Raw genomic sequence first — 18,642 nt, 5'->3', positions numbered from 1 at the left:
CATTAAGCTACATATGTCTGAGCAGAAACGGGATCAGCAGTCTGCTCCTCAGGACTGGACTGCCTCCTGTCATCACTTGGCCCAAACGCTGCCACATAAGACCTGCCCCGCTCAAAATTTTAGTGTAGCAGCACCTACCCTCTGGAACTCCCTGCCTCTTGACATCAAGCAGGAGCCTTCGCTGTGCACATTTCGGTGCCTGCTAAAAACATTTTTGTTTAGACAGTCCTGTCCAGATGTTTAGAAAGTTGGTGCAAGTTTTAATCCGTTTTTAGTCTATTGTTATTTTAACTTTTGGGAAAACCTACATTGTTATCAATTCTTCTTATTGATCATTTTATCTTTTTTGTAAACTGCTCTGGAGGTTTGGTTGGTTTTTTTACAATCAAGCAATGTATAAATTATATGAAATAAAGTAAGAAATAAACGCGTCTGACTTCAACATCTCTCCTGTCTCACCTCCATGAAGGCCTGGCCTTAACCCCCGAAGCCCACACTTCCAAATGGATAGAAATATACTTAGAAAAAGCATTTATATATCACTGTATTTATATATCACATTTATATATCACTGTTCTCTTAATTGCCTGCACGATTTCTGGCGGCACTGAAAAAGTTTTCAGCAGGTGTCTAAATCTTTTGCAATTATATTTGCCCACTCATAGCTTCCTATCCATGCTTCTCTAACCACTGCCACCCCCACAACTCAAAATTTACACCACAGGTTCCTGAGGACACCAATTTCTCTCCCCTCCAAAATATGTAACCAACCCAACACCACAAACAGCAAGACTCCAAAGAGAACACAAAAACTTAAGAGCCCAATGAATCAGCCCATCTAGTCCAGCATCCTTTTCTCACAGCAGCTGACCAAACATTACTCCCTGTGACTGGGATAACTAGAGGCAGCCTATAGGAAGTTCACAAACAGTTAAGGGGTATCCTGTAATTTTGCAAAAGGGATTGGGAAAACTGTGGTCCTCTGACATCTGGAAGTCCAACAACATCTGGTTGGCCATCAGTTCTCCAGCCCTGCCTTAGAAAATCTGCTTGCTGTGGGAAGGTAAAAAAGCGAAAAACTTCTGGGAAATGATATATAATGAAATGAAAAAGATGTTGAAATATACATTAATTAAGAAACCAGAAGCATTTTTACTTGGCATTATAGGAGATTATATTAATAGACAGGATTTTAAGTTGTTTTTATATGCAATGACGGCAGCAAGAATATTATTGGCACAAAAATGGAAGCAAGAAGAATTACCGACAAAAGAAGAATGGCGGATGAAGTTGATGAACTATGCAGAATTAGATAAATTAACTGGAAGTGTTCGAAACCTGCGGGATCAGAGATTCTTAGAAGACTGGAGTAAATATACAAACTATTTGAAAAGTAACTGTAATGAACAGATTATGCTAGTAGGACTGCAAGAAGTTTTGAGACGAGGATTATCTGAAATATTGCAAGAAAGACTATGAGGAGAATTATTAGTTAATGACAATTAAGAGTAATAGAGAAATTAAGAAATGCAGAATAAGTGATAAAGAACGAAAAATCATCAAAGGTGTTGACAGAAGTCTAAAACATTGTATATGATAGGAAGTTATGTTATATGATTGTTGGAAATGATATGTTAAAAAAACCTAATAAAAATGTATAATTAAAAAAAGAAAAGAAAATCTGCTTGCTTTCCGAAGAGATGTAAAAAAATAAATCTATAAGCACAAGGAACAACCATAGATACAAGAGAACTACTCTCCGTCTCTCTCTCTCTCTCTCTCTCTCTCTCTCTCTCTCTCTCTCTGTGTGTGTGTGTGTGTGTGAGAGAGAGAGAGAGAGAGAGAGAGAGAGAGAGAGAGAGAAAGAAAGAAACTTTGCAAAATGGAGAAACTGTGGCAAAACGTTTGTGCTGGTTATTCCATATAATGAACCATTATTATGAAGAATGTTTGGTATTAAAGAGATTACCAATAAGTATGGTTCAGGAAACGTTCAGGGAATCCTGATCCTCCCGCATTGTTACACAATTATTCAACACATCCTGGGCTGTTTTAAATTGTTGGCCAACAGTTGACATGGAAAACAACATCCTGCTCAGCAGATCGCCCCTTATATAAAAAGCCCACCCATTCTCCATTTCAAAGCCCCATCAAGTTCCTGTTGCAGAAAGTTAATGGCAAACCAGGCAGCAAAGCTAATTAAAACCACAACTTCAAAATGTTTCAAATGAGACCCTGGAAGAAATTAAACATCGTCGAAAACTTTTCCTGCATTAAGTTAATATTTTCTTTGAGGAAAAAGGTAGCTTTGTTCCAGTTCTCATAAAACAACTGGAAAATGGAAATGAAATACAGTCGTTCTTAATTGTAGTCAAAGCGCAACAAGAAAACGCTTGTCACAGGTCAGGTCAAGAAACTGTGCTGGAAGGCCCCAAGTTGACGAAGAAAGCGAAACCTACTCTAGAGGAAAACACTATGCAGGACACAAGTCACTTATCTTTTGCAAGACCCCCACTTTTTGCGTGCTCTTGAGTGTTTAGCTAGCTTGGGGGGTGGGACACACACACACACACACACACACACACACACACACGTGTTCATTCCATTAACTCTTTAGTGGCCACATCCCCTTCACCACCCAAACCTTGCATTTGGATCGAGGAGACCCAGTTTAACCCTCTGCACAGCCATGAAATTCACTGTGGGGTCTGCCTTGAACAAATCAGTCCCAGTCTACCACGCAGGGTTGTTGTGAGAATCAGTGGGGGGGAGGAGGTGCTCACCAAGTACTTCCATGAAGGATGTAAATAAAAAATACCCCAAACCACCACCACCCCACATTTTAAAATTCATTGTTTATTGTACTCTGATTTCAAACGGAACAAAGCACAGCTGTAAACAGTGGGAGAAGATAAGCTCACTCAGGTTAGTTTTAAAGGAACATGAGCTTAAGGCAAGGGAAAGAGGGATGTAAAAAAAGTAAAGGTAAAGGTACCCCTGCCCGTACAGGCCAGTCTTGACAGACTCTGGGGTTGTGCGCCCATCTCACTTAAGAGGCCAGGGGCCAGCGCTGTCCGGAGACACTTCCGGGTCACGTGGCCAGCGTGACATCGCTGCTCTGGCGAGCCAGAGCCGCACACGGAAACGCCGTTTACCTTCCCGCTGGTAAGCGGTCCCTATTTATCTACTTGCACCCGGAGGTGCTTTCGAACTGCTAGGTTGGCAGGCGCTGGGACCGAGCAGCGGGAGCGCACCCCGCCGCAGGGATTCGAACCGCCGACCTTTCGATCGGCAAGTCCTAGGCGCTGAGGCTTTAACCCACAGCGCCACCTGCGTCCCAAAGAGGGATGTATTGCTGTCTAAGTGTTCCTCCTCTTAACTGTAGTGCTTGCTTTGCACAGATCAGTGACATAATATCATCTCATTCTGTAAGGACCAGCAAGATAATCTATTGACTCCAATTCCAATATTCGTATATGTGCCGTTTACTTGTATATATTTTAAAATTTTACATCTGGATGTTTTATGATGGCCTATAAAGTGGTACCTTGGTTCTCAAACTTAATCCGTTCCAGAACTCCATTCCAAAACCAAAGTGTTCCCAAACCAAGGTGCGCTTTCCCATAGAAAGTAATGCCAAATGGATTAATCTGTTCCAGACTTTTAAAAACAACCCCTAAAACAGCAATTTAACATGGATTTTACTATCTAATGAGACCATTGATCCATAAAATGAAAGCAATAAACAATGTACTGCAGTCACACTATCAATCAATAGCTGAACTGGGTTCCACACAGTCACAAAAACAAAACAAGAAGCTGCAAAAATAAATAGCAAAACCAGACAGACCTCAGTGTAACACTCAAAACTGAAGTGTGGCACTCAATTCAGAAGCATAACACTCAAAATGGTTTTGTGGCACTCAAAACGGAGCACATTCAGCTTCCGAAAAAAGTTCGCAAACCGGAGCACTTACTTCCAGGCTTGCAGTGTTTGGGTTCCAAGATGTTTGAGTACCAAGGCATTTGAGAATCAAGGTACCACTGCACTTGTAATGCCTAATAAAGGTTTGGGTAAGTAAGTAAATAAGTAAGTAGGGACGCGGGTGGCACTGTGGTCTAAACCACAGAGCCTAGGGCTTGCTGATCAGAAGGTCGGTGGTTCGAATCCCCGCGACGGGGTGAGCTCCCGTTGTTTGGCCCCAGCTGTTGCCCACATAGCAGTTCAAAAGCACATCAAGTGCAAGTAAATAGGTACCGCTCCGATTGGAAGGTAAACAGCGTTTTTGTGCACTGCTCTGGTTCGCCAGAAGCGGATTAGTCATGCTGGCCACATGACCCGGAAGCTGTACGCCGGCTCCCTCGGCCAGTAAAGTGAGATGAGCGCCACACAGTGGCGTAGCGTGGGGGTGCAGGGGGGGCCGGCCGCACCAGGTGCAACATCTGAGGGGGCGCACGCTAATCTAGTGGAAGAGACTCGAGTGCTAAAATCCACGGGTTCGGGGGCGCAAATTACTTGCCTTGCCTCGGGTGCTGACAACCCACGCTACACCACTGGCGCCACAACCCAGAGTCTGCCACGACTGGACCTAATGGTCAGGGGTCCCTTTACCTAAGTATGTAAGTAGGTCTATTGACTCACTAGCATAAGTGGACATTGTTTTAAGTTCAAGCAATCCTGGGAACTGGATCAGGGCTCATTGTGATGCTGGAAAGCAATTAATGAGCCATAACTAGACAGCTGCGATTTACAAGCTGATGAAACAGCCCCTCTGATTGTCCCAGGCTTCCACATAAAAAAGGACTCAGTTGCTCCTTTGGTTCTCCTCCTACACCTCTAGTCTAATTAATTAATTTAGTGTTTTAGTTAGTATGCTGCCCTTCATCTAAAAATCACAGGGTAGTTCCCAACATAAAAATACAAAATGAAAACACAAAATACATAATGAATCAAAAACCAGAGAATGTTAATAAGTCAAAGAAACATTTTTGCCTGCCGCCCAAAGATATGTAATGAAGGCACTAGGTGAGTCTCCTTGGGGAGTGTGTGCCACAAACGTGGAGCCAACACAGTAAAGGCCCATTCTGGTGTTGACACCTTCCGGACATCTCGTGGAGAGGGAAACAAAGAAGGGCCCTGGATGATAATCACAGGGTCTGGGGAGGTGGTCTTTGAGGTCTTGCTGTCCTAAGCCATTTAAGGCTTTATAGGTCAAAACCAGCACTCTGAATTCGGCCTGGAAACTAATAAGCAGTCAGGCCAGGATCAGTGTAATATACTCAAGCCATCTTGCCCTGATGTGCAGCCTGGCCACCGAATTCTGCACCAGCTGAAGTTTCTGAACCATTTTTTAGAGGCAGCCCTACATACCAGAGGATAGATGAGAGAAATTAGACAATCCTTGTCCAGATGGGGCCACAGTTGGGCCACTAGCCAAAGCTGATGGAAGGCACTCTGCGCCACTGAGGGACCACCACCCCTTGCAAGGAGGCATTAACTACCTCCTTGGCCCAGCCAGCTCTCCTCTCCCTGCTAGTTTTTATCAGCCAAGAGGTGCTAGCAGTTGCCACTACGACCCAAGCCCTTTGTCCACATCCTCAAGCCTTACTAACTGAAACTCATCCAACACAACAGTATTAGACAGTTGCTTTGGACACCCCTTGAGATTCATCTGCTGTAATAGAAGAGTCAAGATCCTGGGGCAGACTTTGTGACCACCCATTTATATTTAAATGTGCACCTCAGTATTTGTACCTCAGCATTTCCAACATTTTCCATTGTGTTTTGGTGCTTCGGGGCAGGCACTGACTGTGAAACTCAGAAAAGTGCAAAACCCAGAGGAGAGTTCTGTTCCAACCTGTGCATTAGTTAAGAAGGTGCAAATTTTGGCAAGGGCCACCTGCACAACTGCAAGCGCCAACAGCTCACAGCTAAGCTACTGGGCCCCAGCAGGAAGGGGCTGGATGAGGGTTCGGAAGGCTCACAGCGTCTTAGATTTGCCTCTTTCTACAAGGCAGGGAGACGGGGCAGCAACAGAGCAACGCAGCTCAGTCTACTAGAGCTTCGCTAATGTCTGTCCCAACATGAGGAACTGGCATTGAACATCTTCTAAGAAGGCGGAAATCTTCCCCTCCAAGCTTGGAGATTTGCGGAGCCTCCTATAATTTTGCGCCTGCCATTTTGAAGTCAAATTGAACACCAGCCTCTTAGAAAGGAGGCTTTATCCGGCTGCCAGGAGTGATATTTATAAGTTCACCTTCCAAGAGACACAAAATGCCTTTCAACAGGCTGCCGTGTAAATAACCAGGGGATGCATGAATTGGCCCCATACAAACCTCCAGAGCTGTTTTGCTTTGAACCTGGGCAGAAGCGTGAAGAAAACACACACACACACACACACACATATAGACAGACCCTAAGACATCCGGCTTTTTATGGTCCCACCATTCCAAGTAATGGATCATGGGAGACAGGTTTCCCCTGCCACACACCTCCACACACACAGGTATTCTGCACAAGCCATATTTCTTACATTTCAGTGCTTTTCAGAAGGGCAAGTGTTGACATGTAATCTTTTTCAATTCAATCCATTCATAAAATCTACTGAACATCCTATGAGGTGGTAGGGACAGACACAAGACAAGGAATAGAGTAAAGAAGAAAAATAATTCAATGCCCTTTGATTTACTGGGCTAGTCCACACATTATGGAAGAAAGAGCTGATCCAGCATATTCCACATAGTGCTGCACCAGTGACACCAGAATATTAGTGCAGGAATAGGGAGACCTGCGTTGGGGGAATCCCAAGCTCAAATCTCTACACCTGCCTCCCCTAACCTGGTGCCCTTCAGAGGATCTGACCCAGCCAGCACAGCCATATGATGCTGGGGGTGATGGGAGTCGTAGTCCAAATCCTCATTGGGCAACAACTTGGGTGACCTTTTGAAGGCTCATGCCAGGATGTAGTTCAAGGTGAAAGCCCCAAGCCCTCTCAACCAGCAGTACTGAGGCCATCAGAGACATACCTGAAAGGGAGTTTCCATTCAAATTCCAAAAGCTTCCCAAAGGCTTCACAGCCTAAGACATAGACCATGCAGTGTGAGATGGGGGAAGAGAAGGGAAGAGAGCCTGGAGCAACTATGCTGGAGAAGTTTGGCTGGATGGGTCACTGGAAGTTCACTGGATGCCTGCACTGGAAGCACTGCAATGGCCAACCAATTGAAAGCTTGGGGTGCTGTGCAACTATGTTTTACTCAGAGTTGACCCACTGAAATTAATGACTATGACTAAGGTCCATTTTGCTAATGTTCCTGTAATATATATGAAGCTAGTTATCCTTGCATGCTGCCTTTCAAATGCATTACCACATTGGATAAGTGAATGAATGAATGAATGAATGAATGAATGAATGAATGAAATAATACACAAGGCTCATCTAGAATTCTCAAGTCTGAGAAGGATTACAAGGGTTTGTCAGAGTAATTAGCTTCTGTCAAAGTAATGAGCGGCTGTTTTAAAGATGCAACATTCTGAATTGTTACAATTCCAGTCACAATTCAAGAATGGTACAAACAAAGCTATATCTATATATCCAAGTTACTTAACTGTTACGAAATCACAACACCCAAGTCTATTATTTATAGCCAAGCATGTTAGCAAGAGATTGAGTTGTTCCCTTGGCAAAAAGCCAAGAACCCAGACAGTTATAAATGCCACTGAAAAACCACACACCCCTCTATTAAAAGACAGGAGTCAGTTTAAGTGTGTTCATTTCAAAGGGCAGATTGAGGTGGATCCAAAACTGAGCATGTACACACACCTGCGAGACAAGGAAGCAAGCCCTTGCCGTTTGAACAGAGGAATGCCAGGTGAATACCTGGAATATTTACCGGTAACTATGGCAAAATACAGCCAACTGATAATATTTAACCAGACAGTTGACCAGAAGCTCCATCCTAAGAGACAGGGAGCTCCCAGCTGCATCAGTAGTACTTTGTCAATAGCAGCTGAAACTCTTCAGGATTTGGGAATTCTCTATATGCACAGTTATACTTCATCTCCTCAACTTGTAGGCACTTTGGAATTGTCCAAATCACTTCATAGATACTCAGAATTCAAGACCTGAATCACAGGACTCTGTTTGCCTATGAAAGGGCTGTGGAAAAACACCAGGAATAGGTCTTCAGATCACAACAGTTATTTGCCTTTGAATTCATTGAAAGTGATGCTAAGAACAGGCCAGAATCACACATTTGCATCCCAGGAAGTCTCTGTGGTACAGAGTGCCTTCTATCAGCTTCAGCTATCAGCTATATTGATAACCTAACCTTTGTTGTCTCTGCTCTGGTACCCTCTAGGTTAGATTATTGCAACACACTATATGTAGGTCTGAAGATGGTTCAGAAACTTCAGCTGGTGCAGAATTTGGCAGCCAGGTTGCTTACTGGGACAATACTTGGCGTTAACAAAGGATATTCAGTCACCGGATGTGCAACCATTTGCTTTTCATGAGAAACACAAACCACCTTGCAAAGCAGTGTAACTGTGCAAAACTGCTAGTGTAAAAGTAAAGAGAAGTTTGATTATTTCCCTCATCCTTGGATTTCCTCAGTGCTCCTCTGCCACAAACAACAGTTAAACCCGAAAGCCACATTCTCCCTTGCCAGAGCAAGGGGAATCTGAATTTTGGAAGGTTCAGGACAGACAAAAGAAGAAAGGACTTGTGGCCGACCTGCCTCTCACGTTGAGCCACTGCCAGAAAGCCTCTCCCAGTCAGTGGGGGCAACACTGAGGTAAAAAGGTAAAGGTAAAGGGACCCCTGACCATTAGGTCCAGTCGTGACCAACTCTGGGGTTGCGGCGCTCATCTCACTTTATTGGCTGAGGGAGCCGGTGTACAGCTTCCGGGTCATGTGGCCAGCAGGACTAAGCCACTTCTGGTGAACCAGAGCAGCACACGGAAACACCATTTACCTTCCCACTGGAGAAGTACCTATTTATCTACTTGCACTTTGACGTGCTTTCGAACTGCTAGGTTGGCAGGAGCAGGGACGGAGCAATGGGAGCTCACCCCGTCGTGGGGATTTGAACCGCCAACCTTCTGATTGGCAAGTCCTAGGCTCTGTGGTTTAACCCACAGTGCCACCCGCGTCCCCTAACACAGCTGTAGTGACTATGTAATTTTTTTTTACTCTTTCTGGGAAGAGTCAGGTCAAAACTGATTTGAATTAGGCATGCTTAAGACAGTGAACTGTCAAAATGTCTTACAGATATGGTACCTCCGCAGGAAGTGTGTCAAATATCTAAATGGCCAAGAGTTTATGAGGAAACGCGCACATGTTCAGAAGCACCTGCAGCTCAAAAGGGTCAAGAGGCATTGTTAGTGCCAAGGACAGACAGGTCTGCGAGAAGGTATTTCACCCAGGGTAAAACAGAGTCACTCATTTTTACTACACACCTAGACAGCTGCAGGCTGGGTTGTAAAGTTGCCTTTGGATTTTATAGCTTCACATAAAAGAACAACTGGTCTGCATTCATCCAGCAGATCTCTTGATCATCTGCAAAGTGACACCTGGGGTGGTCTCTCTCCAAGGGCCAAAAAGTTTGATACAGAGCGCAAGGCTAATGGTCCCAAAGAAGCAGAACACGCCACACACCATGACGCCACTGCAACATAGCGGGAGTGCAAAAAAACAACAACACAGAATGTGGCACTGAGTGGAGAAGTCCACTTCCTTAGAACCTACCGTATTTTTCGCCCTATAGGACGCACCGGCCCATAGGACGCACCTAGATTGGGGGGGGAATAAAGGGGGGGAAATTATTTTTTCCCCCCAGGCACGGGGCTTCCCCCGACCCCAGAACGGGTCCCAGAGTGCAGCTTTGGCATCGCTCTGGGAGCTTGCCGGGCTGGGGGGATAGCTTCCTGAAGCCTGGAGAGCGAGAGGGGTCAGTGCGCACCGACCCCTCTCGCTCTCCAGGGGTCTCCAGGGGGAAAAGTGCATCCTATAAGGCGAAAAATACGGTAAGTTTCCATTTAAGGAGGAAAAATATGTTTCCAGTCCTTAGGGTTGCAAGGATTAAAGGGGTCTGAACAAGATCACAGAGAGGGGCTTTGGTACCCAAATTTAAACAAACTTGCTTCATTTGTGTAATTTATATGGATTTGTTTTCTTGGCACAAAGTTTTTAGTGCTTTGAAGAAACAGAGTCTGTGTTTGCACACAATCCTAAACTATGGCTTGTTCTAACCATGGTTTGTTCAATCGTAAGTTGTGTCACAGGCAAGGAAAGCAAACCACGGCTTGTTTCTCCCAAACTTGGTTTCTTTTCCAGCTGCTTCTGCCTCATGATTCAGCTTCTTGCTGAGCATTTGGTGTGTGGACAAACAATCTATGGTTAAGCAGGGCTGTTGGGTTCGGACAACTCACAGCCCACTGGAACGGGTCCAGGAAGACATGCAGACCAACCATGGCTTAGTGTTTGTTGCAACCAGAGCTCTGGGTGACATTATCTCAAAAAGGATATTGTAGGGTTGGACAATGTTCAGAAGAACCAAAATATTCAAGGGGGTGGAGCAGCTCCCCCATGAGGAAAAGTTGCAGAATTTGGGACTATTCAGTTCAGAGAAAAGGTGAGTAAGAGGCAACATGATAGAAGTTTATAAAATTATGCATGGCCGGGAGAAAGTGGATCGAGGAACGTTTTTCTCCCTCTCTCATAACACTAGAATTCATGGATATCTAAAGAACCTGAATGTTGGAAGATTCAGGACAGACAAGACTTCTTCACACAGCACGTAAATTATGGAATTTGCTCCCACAGGAGGCAGTGATGGCCACCAACTTGGATGGCTGTAAATGAGGGTTAGACAAATTCATGGAGGAGGAGAGGGTTAATGGTGGCTATGAGCCACAGTGGCTATGGTCTGCCTCCATGGTTTCTGAACACCAGTTGCTGGAAGCCACCGGAGAGGAGAGAGGGCTCTTGGGCTCAGATCCTGCTCCTGGGCTTCCCAGAAGAGGCATCTGGTTGGCCACTGTGAGAACAGGATGCTTGGCTAGATGGGCCATTGGCCTGATCCTGCAAGCTCCTCTTATGTTCTTAGCTTTGGCCCAATTATGCTGCATTACTGTCTCCAACTAATTTTTGTTTTGCCAGCGCCCAGGAGAGGTTTGAGGAACCGTCTAGCCTACCGTGGCAAATTTCCCTCTCCAGCAGCATCACTTCAAAGACCCCAGGATTGCCTCCCCCTAAAGGCTGCCGGTTGTGGTTTCAAGGGAGCAAGAAACCCATGTGCAGGATTCCCATACGTCTCAGGCTTGTCTGCACGGAAGGGAAGAAGGGAGGAAGGAAGGAAAGATCCTTTGGCTCCAAAATGCATAAAGTGTGAAGCAGCCACATATGACACACCGCACAGTGCTGGAAGCCCCTACAGCCAGGACAGCAACGAGGAGACTTCCTCGTAAAGCACTGAAGTTATTATCACGCCAAACTCCTCTCTCTGCCTCCACAGCTGCGGAACATCCTCCTCTTTTCCCACAACTGCAAAGCATCATTAGGGAAGGCTGCCGCCTGATTAGTAACAGACAGAAGCATTTCAGCAGAGATCCTGCCTCCCGTAAAGCTAAGCTGCCCTTTGATCTCAGGACCCGCTCACGCTTTGCAGATCCCTCCATGGAAGCCACCCTAACAGCCCAGGGCCAATTTAATTCGCTCCAGGAAGCATCTCATTGGAACAAGGCTGGCCATGTACACAGGTTTAATCTATATATCAAGGGCAATTTCTGTACACCACAAAAGCTCGGGGTTAATAGCCCAGTGGATTAGAGGATTGCAGAAGCAGATCCCACTCTTAACCCCAGGGCACTGCAAGTTAAAAGGGAATCAGGCCAAGGGCTGAGGCTCCAGAGACAGAATAGCTGGTTCTGCGTCCAGCCTACAGCTGCTTAATGCTCTCTGTACCACAGCACTGAGCAGCTTTCTCCAACCCGGTGCCCTCCAGATGATTTGGGCTTCCACTCTCATCAGCTCTAGCATCATACAGCTGTGCTAGCTGGGGCTGATGGGAGTGGTAGTCCAATAGAGGGCACCAGGTTGGGGAAAGGCTGGCGCCGAGACCTTCCTTTGCAAAATGTCTAGGAAGTTTTTCAAAACCTACAGACAGAAACACCCCAAACCTACACCCAAAAAACCGAAAATGCAACTGCTTGAATAAAGGCTAATAGAGAAAATACATATCTAGGCAGAAGAGCAAAAGGAAGGCAGTTTTCCAAAGACAGTTTTGACAACAGCACATGTGGCAAAACTGAGGAGCAGGAACCGAGGAGCAGGCTGACCACCCCAAAAAGACTCCTAACTGCTGCCTCCTTTCCATTCTCAATCAGCCATACTTTAAAAAAACAAAAACAAAAAACTATTGGATGAAATATCTGGGAAATCCATCACCGCCATGGTCCTTAGAGGTTTGCAGCTGGACCCATTTTGGGTTGATGCAGCAATGAAATTACTAAGTTCTTCGTATTCTAAACTGGGGAAAGACCAGAGAGCTCAATCTATCTACTGGAGAGAGATTGATGGGAGTCAGGTGGGGGTGGGCAGGGCGGGGGAGAACAAAAATACATTCCCTTGGCACCCCCCTTCTCCCTCTCCTTTTCCTGCTGAAAATGAGGAGGGAGGTCCCATCCCTTTTGACCCAGTATTACGATCCCTGCTGCAAGAGGAACAAAATGTTGCAAGGCTGGACCAGCTCTGTGTCATTACCTGTCCTCGAGACCAGAAAAACGAAGCTTAAAGCAGAAGTGTATAATTTTATAACTAGGCAGCTGTGCAGTCCATTCTTATCAAGCCCTGCTGGAATGAGGAAAGGTTTTTGTTTTTTAACTGAGCTGCCACCAGATACCACCTCCTTCCATTTTTGCCAGCAGAAAACCAGGTTAACAATGCTGAAGATAAGAGAATCTCTCCCCTTGGTTACATCAGCTGTAACCTAAGAGGTGACCTAAAAGTGGTTTAAATGAGAAACCCCAGTCACAGAGGTCCTGGCAGCCACACCTCCTGCAGTCTCAGAAATTAATCAAAAGAAAGTTCCAATGTTAACTGCTGGGGAGGGGGAGACCTCCAAATGGAAGTATTTGTATTTATTTATTTGTTTGCAAGGATCAGGGGAATTAAGAGTGAGCCTGCAGACAAGCTGGAGGAATCTGTGCCAGCAGGCAGCCACCACAGGGCAGAGGCAATGTGTTGCAGTGGTTAGAGTGTTGCGCTGAGAGACACCCTGCAGGAGTGAACAGCAGCCCAAATCCAAGCTTTCACGCACAAGGCAGATTGCAGCCTTGGACCAAGAGGAACTCGTAAAGGTAAAGGGACCCCTGACTGTTAGGTCCAACTCTGGGGTTGCAGCGTTCATCTCGCTTTATTGGCTGAGGGAGCTGGCGTACAGCTTCTGGGTCATATGGCCAGCATGACTAAGCCGCTTCTGGAGAAACCAGAGCAGCGCATGGAAACGCCGTTCACCTTCCCGCCAGAGCAGTACCTATTTATCTACTTGCACTTGAATGTACTTTCGAACTGCTAGGTTGGCAGGAGCAGGGACCGAGCAACGGGAGCTCACCCCGTCATGGGGATTTGAACCGCCGACCTTCTGATCGGCAAGTGGTTTAGACCACAGTGCCAACTGCTTCCCATAGAGGGACTCTTACTGGTTTGTTATTTATTGCATTTATAGCCCAAGAGGAGCTCAAGAGACCAAAGAACCAATACCACAGAGAAGCGTTTGACACGTGCTTTTTGACTGACACCCAGCCACACGGGAAGGCAAACAGTGGCATGTGGCATCAAGCATATTTCATTTTACAACTTAATGAACTCACCACTCAAGGCGGACGTTGTGTTCTCCACGGCCTGGCACACAGCTAATACAATACCTAGAGAAGGAAAAATAGCCAGCTTTAAAAACAGGGATCATTTGAGAGCGTCAAGAGTTTACTTTAAAAGCTCAGGCTACTGAAAATCCCAACATGACAAGCATTTTCATATTGTGTCAAACCGCCCCCCCCCCTTATTATTCAGGTACATCTGCAACCCAAAGCCAACACCCAAAACACTCTGATGCAACCCAGCAAGGGTGAAAATTTAGGGTTGTGATTCAAGGCCTGCGTGCCATGCCGTCTTCCAATATATTTACTTCCAAGTGAACGTACAGAAGACTGGGCTGCATGGCTCAAACTATGTTCCCCCTTCTGCACATGATCAAAGGCCAAAGAGTGGATCTTTCAATCAGCTACTTCGTAATCAAATTAACAAAAATGAATGGATTTCTTGGCAAGAGCACATGCAGGGGTGGGGGGGAAAGCAACTAAAGTCAGAACTAATCAGACTTTAATCCGGTCTTCAACCTTCTCAGATTCAGGAGTCACTTTTTAACTAATAAAATGGGACTTGATTTTAACTGCCCTTCGCAGCAGTTGAAGATTATACAAAGAAAAAATAAAAATGTTTTTTTTTTCTTAAAGAGTAACTTGATGAGTTTTCAGGAGCAAAGAAACCTCATCTGATAGTGTCCCTGATTAGGACGACTGCATGGGATGGAAGTAGGATTGGGGGAGAAATTTGTTCTGTTTGCATTTTAATATGCACCAAATTTGCAAATGCAACTGAAATGCAGCTCTCTTTCAAAATTCATACACCCAAAATTTGCAGTGCAATTCTCCAACTAAAAAAAATGCATTAAAATATTTACTGTATGGTAAGGGAAAGGCATACAAAATTGGGCATTAGTGGAAATAACATACTGGACCAACTTCATTACATTACGGGAAAGTGCTTGCCAAAAAGCGTATACCAGGCAACAAATTCCGTCTGCTAGGTGGGCAGAACCACAGGCAGAAGTGGACACAGGAACTTTCACTAGCAAGTGGGGTGGGGAAGAGCATTTGCTTCACATTGTCCCTTTGATTTTGCTGGAGGTGCCAGCTGGGAAGGAAGAGGAGTTGGGGGCTGACCCAATCCCTGGACTGGCTCAGAACGGCACCAGCGAGGAGGACACTGGCTCAGATCCCGACCAAGGCAGCTCTTGGCCGAGCCAAACAGCGACCCATAAATATGCCAACAGCATCACCGGGCGTGATGGGAAAAGCTTTGGAAGCGCTTTCGCCGACCTCATCCTTGGGATTGGTGCCCACCATGATTCAAACTGGGGCAGAGATCGTGGCATTCCCCCCGCCCCACAGAAGAAGCACCTCTTCAGCTCAGCCGGGGTTCAGCACAGAGAGAGAACTCATTAGCTCAGCTGGGAATTCTGAGTTATTAAAAGACCGATGGGCCCACGCGGTTCAAAGGAAGAGTTCTTGGGGGAGTCAGAAGGCACAGGAATGCCCGGCAAGGGCTTCCGATGGATTCTCAAAACACTGAACTACAAAAACTGGCTTTCACACACAGCTGGTCTTAGTGACCCCCCTCATGGGGGGGGCAGGGAAGGGAATCTTTATTTTAATGCAGGTATATCTAAGGAGCTGCCTTACCCCAAGTCAGAGTGCTGGACCAGCATTTGGGACTGAGTCCCTGCAGTCTTGCCCAGCCTGCTTGCCCTCTAGCTGGTTTAGACTACAGTGCCCACTAGTCCCAGCCAATGCACAGGGATGATGGGATTTGTAGTATGAATGTATGTAGTATGTGTGCCTGGCTCCTTCATTACATATCTTCAGGTGCCAGGCTAGAGCATTCCCCTTCTCCCAGGTATTGGCCTAATTAAACAATCCATGGGCTTTTAAACCGTGGCGGGCAGGGGGTTGTTGTTTTTGTTTGTGATTATGGTATGCATTTTTGTGTTTTTATGTTATAAACTGCACTGGAATCTTCGGATGAAGGATGGAATAGAAATTCAATAATTAAAATAATAAATCAATAAATTACACAAACATACATAAACAGTGAAGGACACCAGGCTGAACAAGGTTTTGTTGGTTTTGTTTTATTTTAACTGGAGGTGCCACTGTGGTCCCAGTCCCCGGAGCGATCACTACAAAGCGCCCTTGCTTTTTAGTGCAGGGTTGGGGATATCAGAAGCTACCAGTACAGTCACCTCAGTACTGTCAACTCTGACCGGCAGCGTCTCTCCTGGGTTTCAGGGTCTCTCTCCCAGCCATCCCTGGAGATGTTGGAGGTTGAACCTGAGATTTCCTGCAGGCAAAGCCAGCTCTGCTCCTGAGCTAAGGCCTTTCCCTACTGACAGAAAATCCTACAGCGCCCCATATTTCCAAGGGGGCTCTCGTTCAAACACTAACCAAGCCTGCCCCCTGCTTAACTTGCAGCTGCTTTCAAGCTGGTGTGCTTTTGTGGGTGGGGGGAAGAGGGGTGCTGAGGCAGGGCTGGGAATTCCAGAGCAGTGGGAGGAAGAGAGAATGCTTCTCATGCCCCAAGACAGAATGATCAGGTCCACCCAGATGCAGGGCAAAGCCCACATGAGTCACCCTGGTTCGGTTAATCCAGAATAAAGGCCCCTCCTTAATTCTGCTCTTGAAAGAGACACGGGTGGTTTTGGGGAAACTTTTCTGACAATCTTCTTGGAACATGGGAGTCCATGCAAGAAAGCAAAGGTAAGCCACTACAGGCTGCTGTCTCATTGCAGTCTTCTTCATCTCTCTCCCTACCCCCCACCTTGAGTTCACACTCCGACTTCTCCTCTTAATCATCAAATAGTCGCAGTGCAAGAAGACTCCCCAAGCTGACAGGACACACTTTCAAGCCGAGGCAGGCAATGTCAGCTTCCACAAAACAAACACAAGCGCCTTATATTCATGGAACAGAACTGCTTAAGTTGTGATCCTCTGCTCTTCACCCAGGGTCTCAGATGAGGCAACTCGAGGTTGCTTTCTACATCCCCTTCAAAATCATGGCACCCTCAGAGTTCAGAAGCTGCCCGATTCCACAAGAAGGCATGGCGTGTGACTCTGGCTCTCTGACCAGCCTGCAGTCACTTTGTCAAGAATGCAGGATTGGGCCTTCGGAACTGAGAAGGCAGCACTTTGGGCTCTCAATCAAGCCTCTTGCAGAAGATTCCACAGTGAAGTACAGTAAGGTCACAATTTATGCCCATTTAACAGTCACGAATTCGACCACATAGAGTTGTAAGGGGTCCCAAGAGCCATTTAGTCTAACCCCCTGCAATGTGGGAATGTAAGAAAATATAGAGCTTCTGGGAAATGATATATAATGAGATGAAAAAGAAGTTGAAATATACATTTTTTAAAAAACCAGAAGCATTTCTACTTGGTATTATAGGTCAGGATATTAATAGGCAAGATGTCAAATTGTTTTTATATGCAATAACAGCGGCAAGAGTAGCCCAGAAATGGAAGCAAGAAGAAATTCCGATGAAAGAAGAATGGCAGATGAAAATAATGGACTATGCAGAACTGGACAAAATGACAGGAAGGATTCAAAAGCTGCGGGAACAGAGATTTACAGAAGATTGGAAGAAGTATATGAACTATTTGAAGAGCAATTGTAATAAACAAATTATGCTAGTAGGACTACAAGAAGTTTTGTAGGAAGAAATATATGAAGTGCTACAAAGTAGATAAAGAATAGAGATATTGGTTATGAATTTTAAATGTAACAGGGAAAATAAGAAATGTATACTAAGAGATTAGATTGGAAAATTTTCAGACTGGACTGATGGAAGTCAAAATATTGAATACGATGTTAAAATATGTTTAATTACTGCTGAAAATGGCATGTTAAAAAAACTAATAAAAATTTATATATATAAAAAAATCCAAGCAAGGGCACGAGCTTAAAAGCTCTTGTTGTGTGGCGTCTGCTTGGGCTACCCAACATGGAAGGGGTTTTTAAGCGCTTCTTCTTACTGGGAGGGTGGGGGCAAGACTTGCTCAGTGCGCCGGCTCTGGGATGCTCTCCCGAGATCTTGAGGGGCATCTGCGTTCTTATGAGATCTCGCAGGAGCATCCTTCCAGAGAGGAGGGGCCAAGCACACCTTGCCCACCAAGCAGACCTGGCGCGGAAAAAGCTGCTTAATTCTCTGCCTGCTGGGCAAAGCCCGCTCAGCACTCAGTCCCTGGGAGTCCTGAGGATTCTCTCTCCCTCCCCTTCACCCACTGAGTAGCTCCAAGGGTTTGGTATACATGGTTTTCATGCAAACATGGAACCCTTGGACCCAGACCCCCACGTAAGATGCAGCCCCACTGTAGCCAGACGGGAGGGATGGAGGGAGCGGAAAGAAGAGAAGGGTTGGCGATCCAAGGCAGTTATTCCTTTTTTTGTTGTTAAATAATTTTGATTAGTTTTCAACTATAAAAATCCAATACTGTATATGCCACATTGTATCAATACCATATTACCCCACACATTTCTCATTAACATCAAAAAATATCCAAAAAGAAAACACACACACACCCCAAATCCCCAGACTTCCCTTCACCCCCTCTTCTGGTTCTTTAAATAAACCAAATCATCTTACATTCCAAATCCTTTTACCCAATTTTCCAACTACTAAACAATTAAATTTGTGATATACTGCACAGATATTTTAAATATTCAAACTGTTTTATGCATTACACATCTATGCTTACAGACTATTTCCCCTTTTAAAATTATCCTTATTGTTGCTTTTTGCAAGCATTTT

The 18,642-nt window shown here is 45.4% G+C and overlaps 1 protein-coding gene across 1 annotated transcript in view; it reads right to left on the bottom strand.

Annotated features, from left to right (window-relative positions):
• The window catches only part of TGFA (transforming growth factor alpha), a 50,438-nt gene that overhangs the window by 14,896 nt on the left and 16,900 nt on the right, over positions 1-18,642 (bottom strand). Inside the window, exon 2 of the mRNA XM_083753475.1 lies at positions 13,871-13,924. Within this exon, the coding sequence (XP_083609601.1) occupies positions 13,871-13,924 (54 nt within the window). The remainder of the gene's footprint in view (positions 1-13,870; positions 13,925-18,642) is intronic.

This window comes from Podarcis gaigeae (genome assembly GCF_964106915.1).
Source record: "Podarcis gaigeae genome assembly, chromosome: 8".
Lineage (NCBI taxonomy): Eukaryota > Metazoa > Chordata > Lepidosauria > Squamata > Lacertidae > Podarcis > Podarcis gaigeae.
Note: the sequence above shows the minus strand (reverse complement) of the source record. Positions and strands in the feature narration are given on the sequence as shown.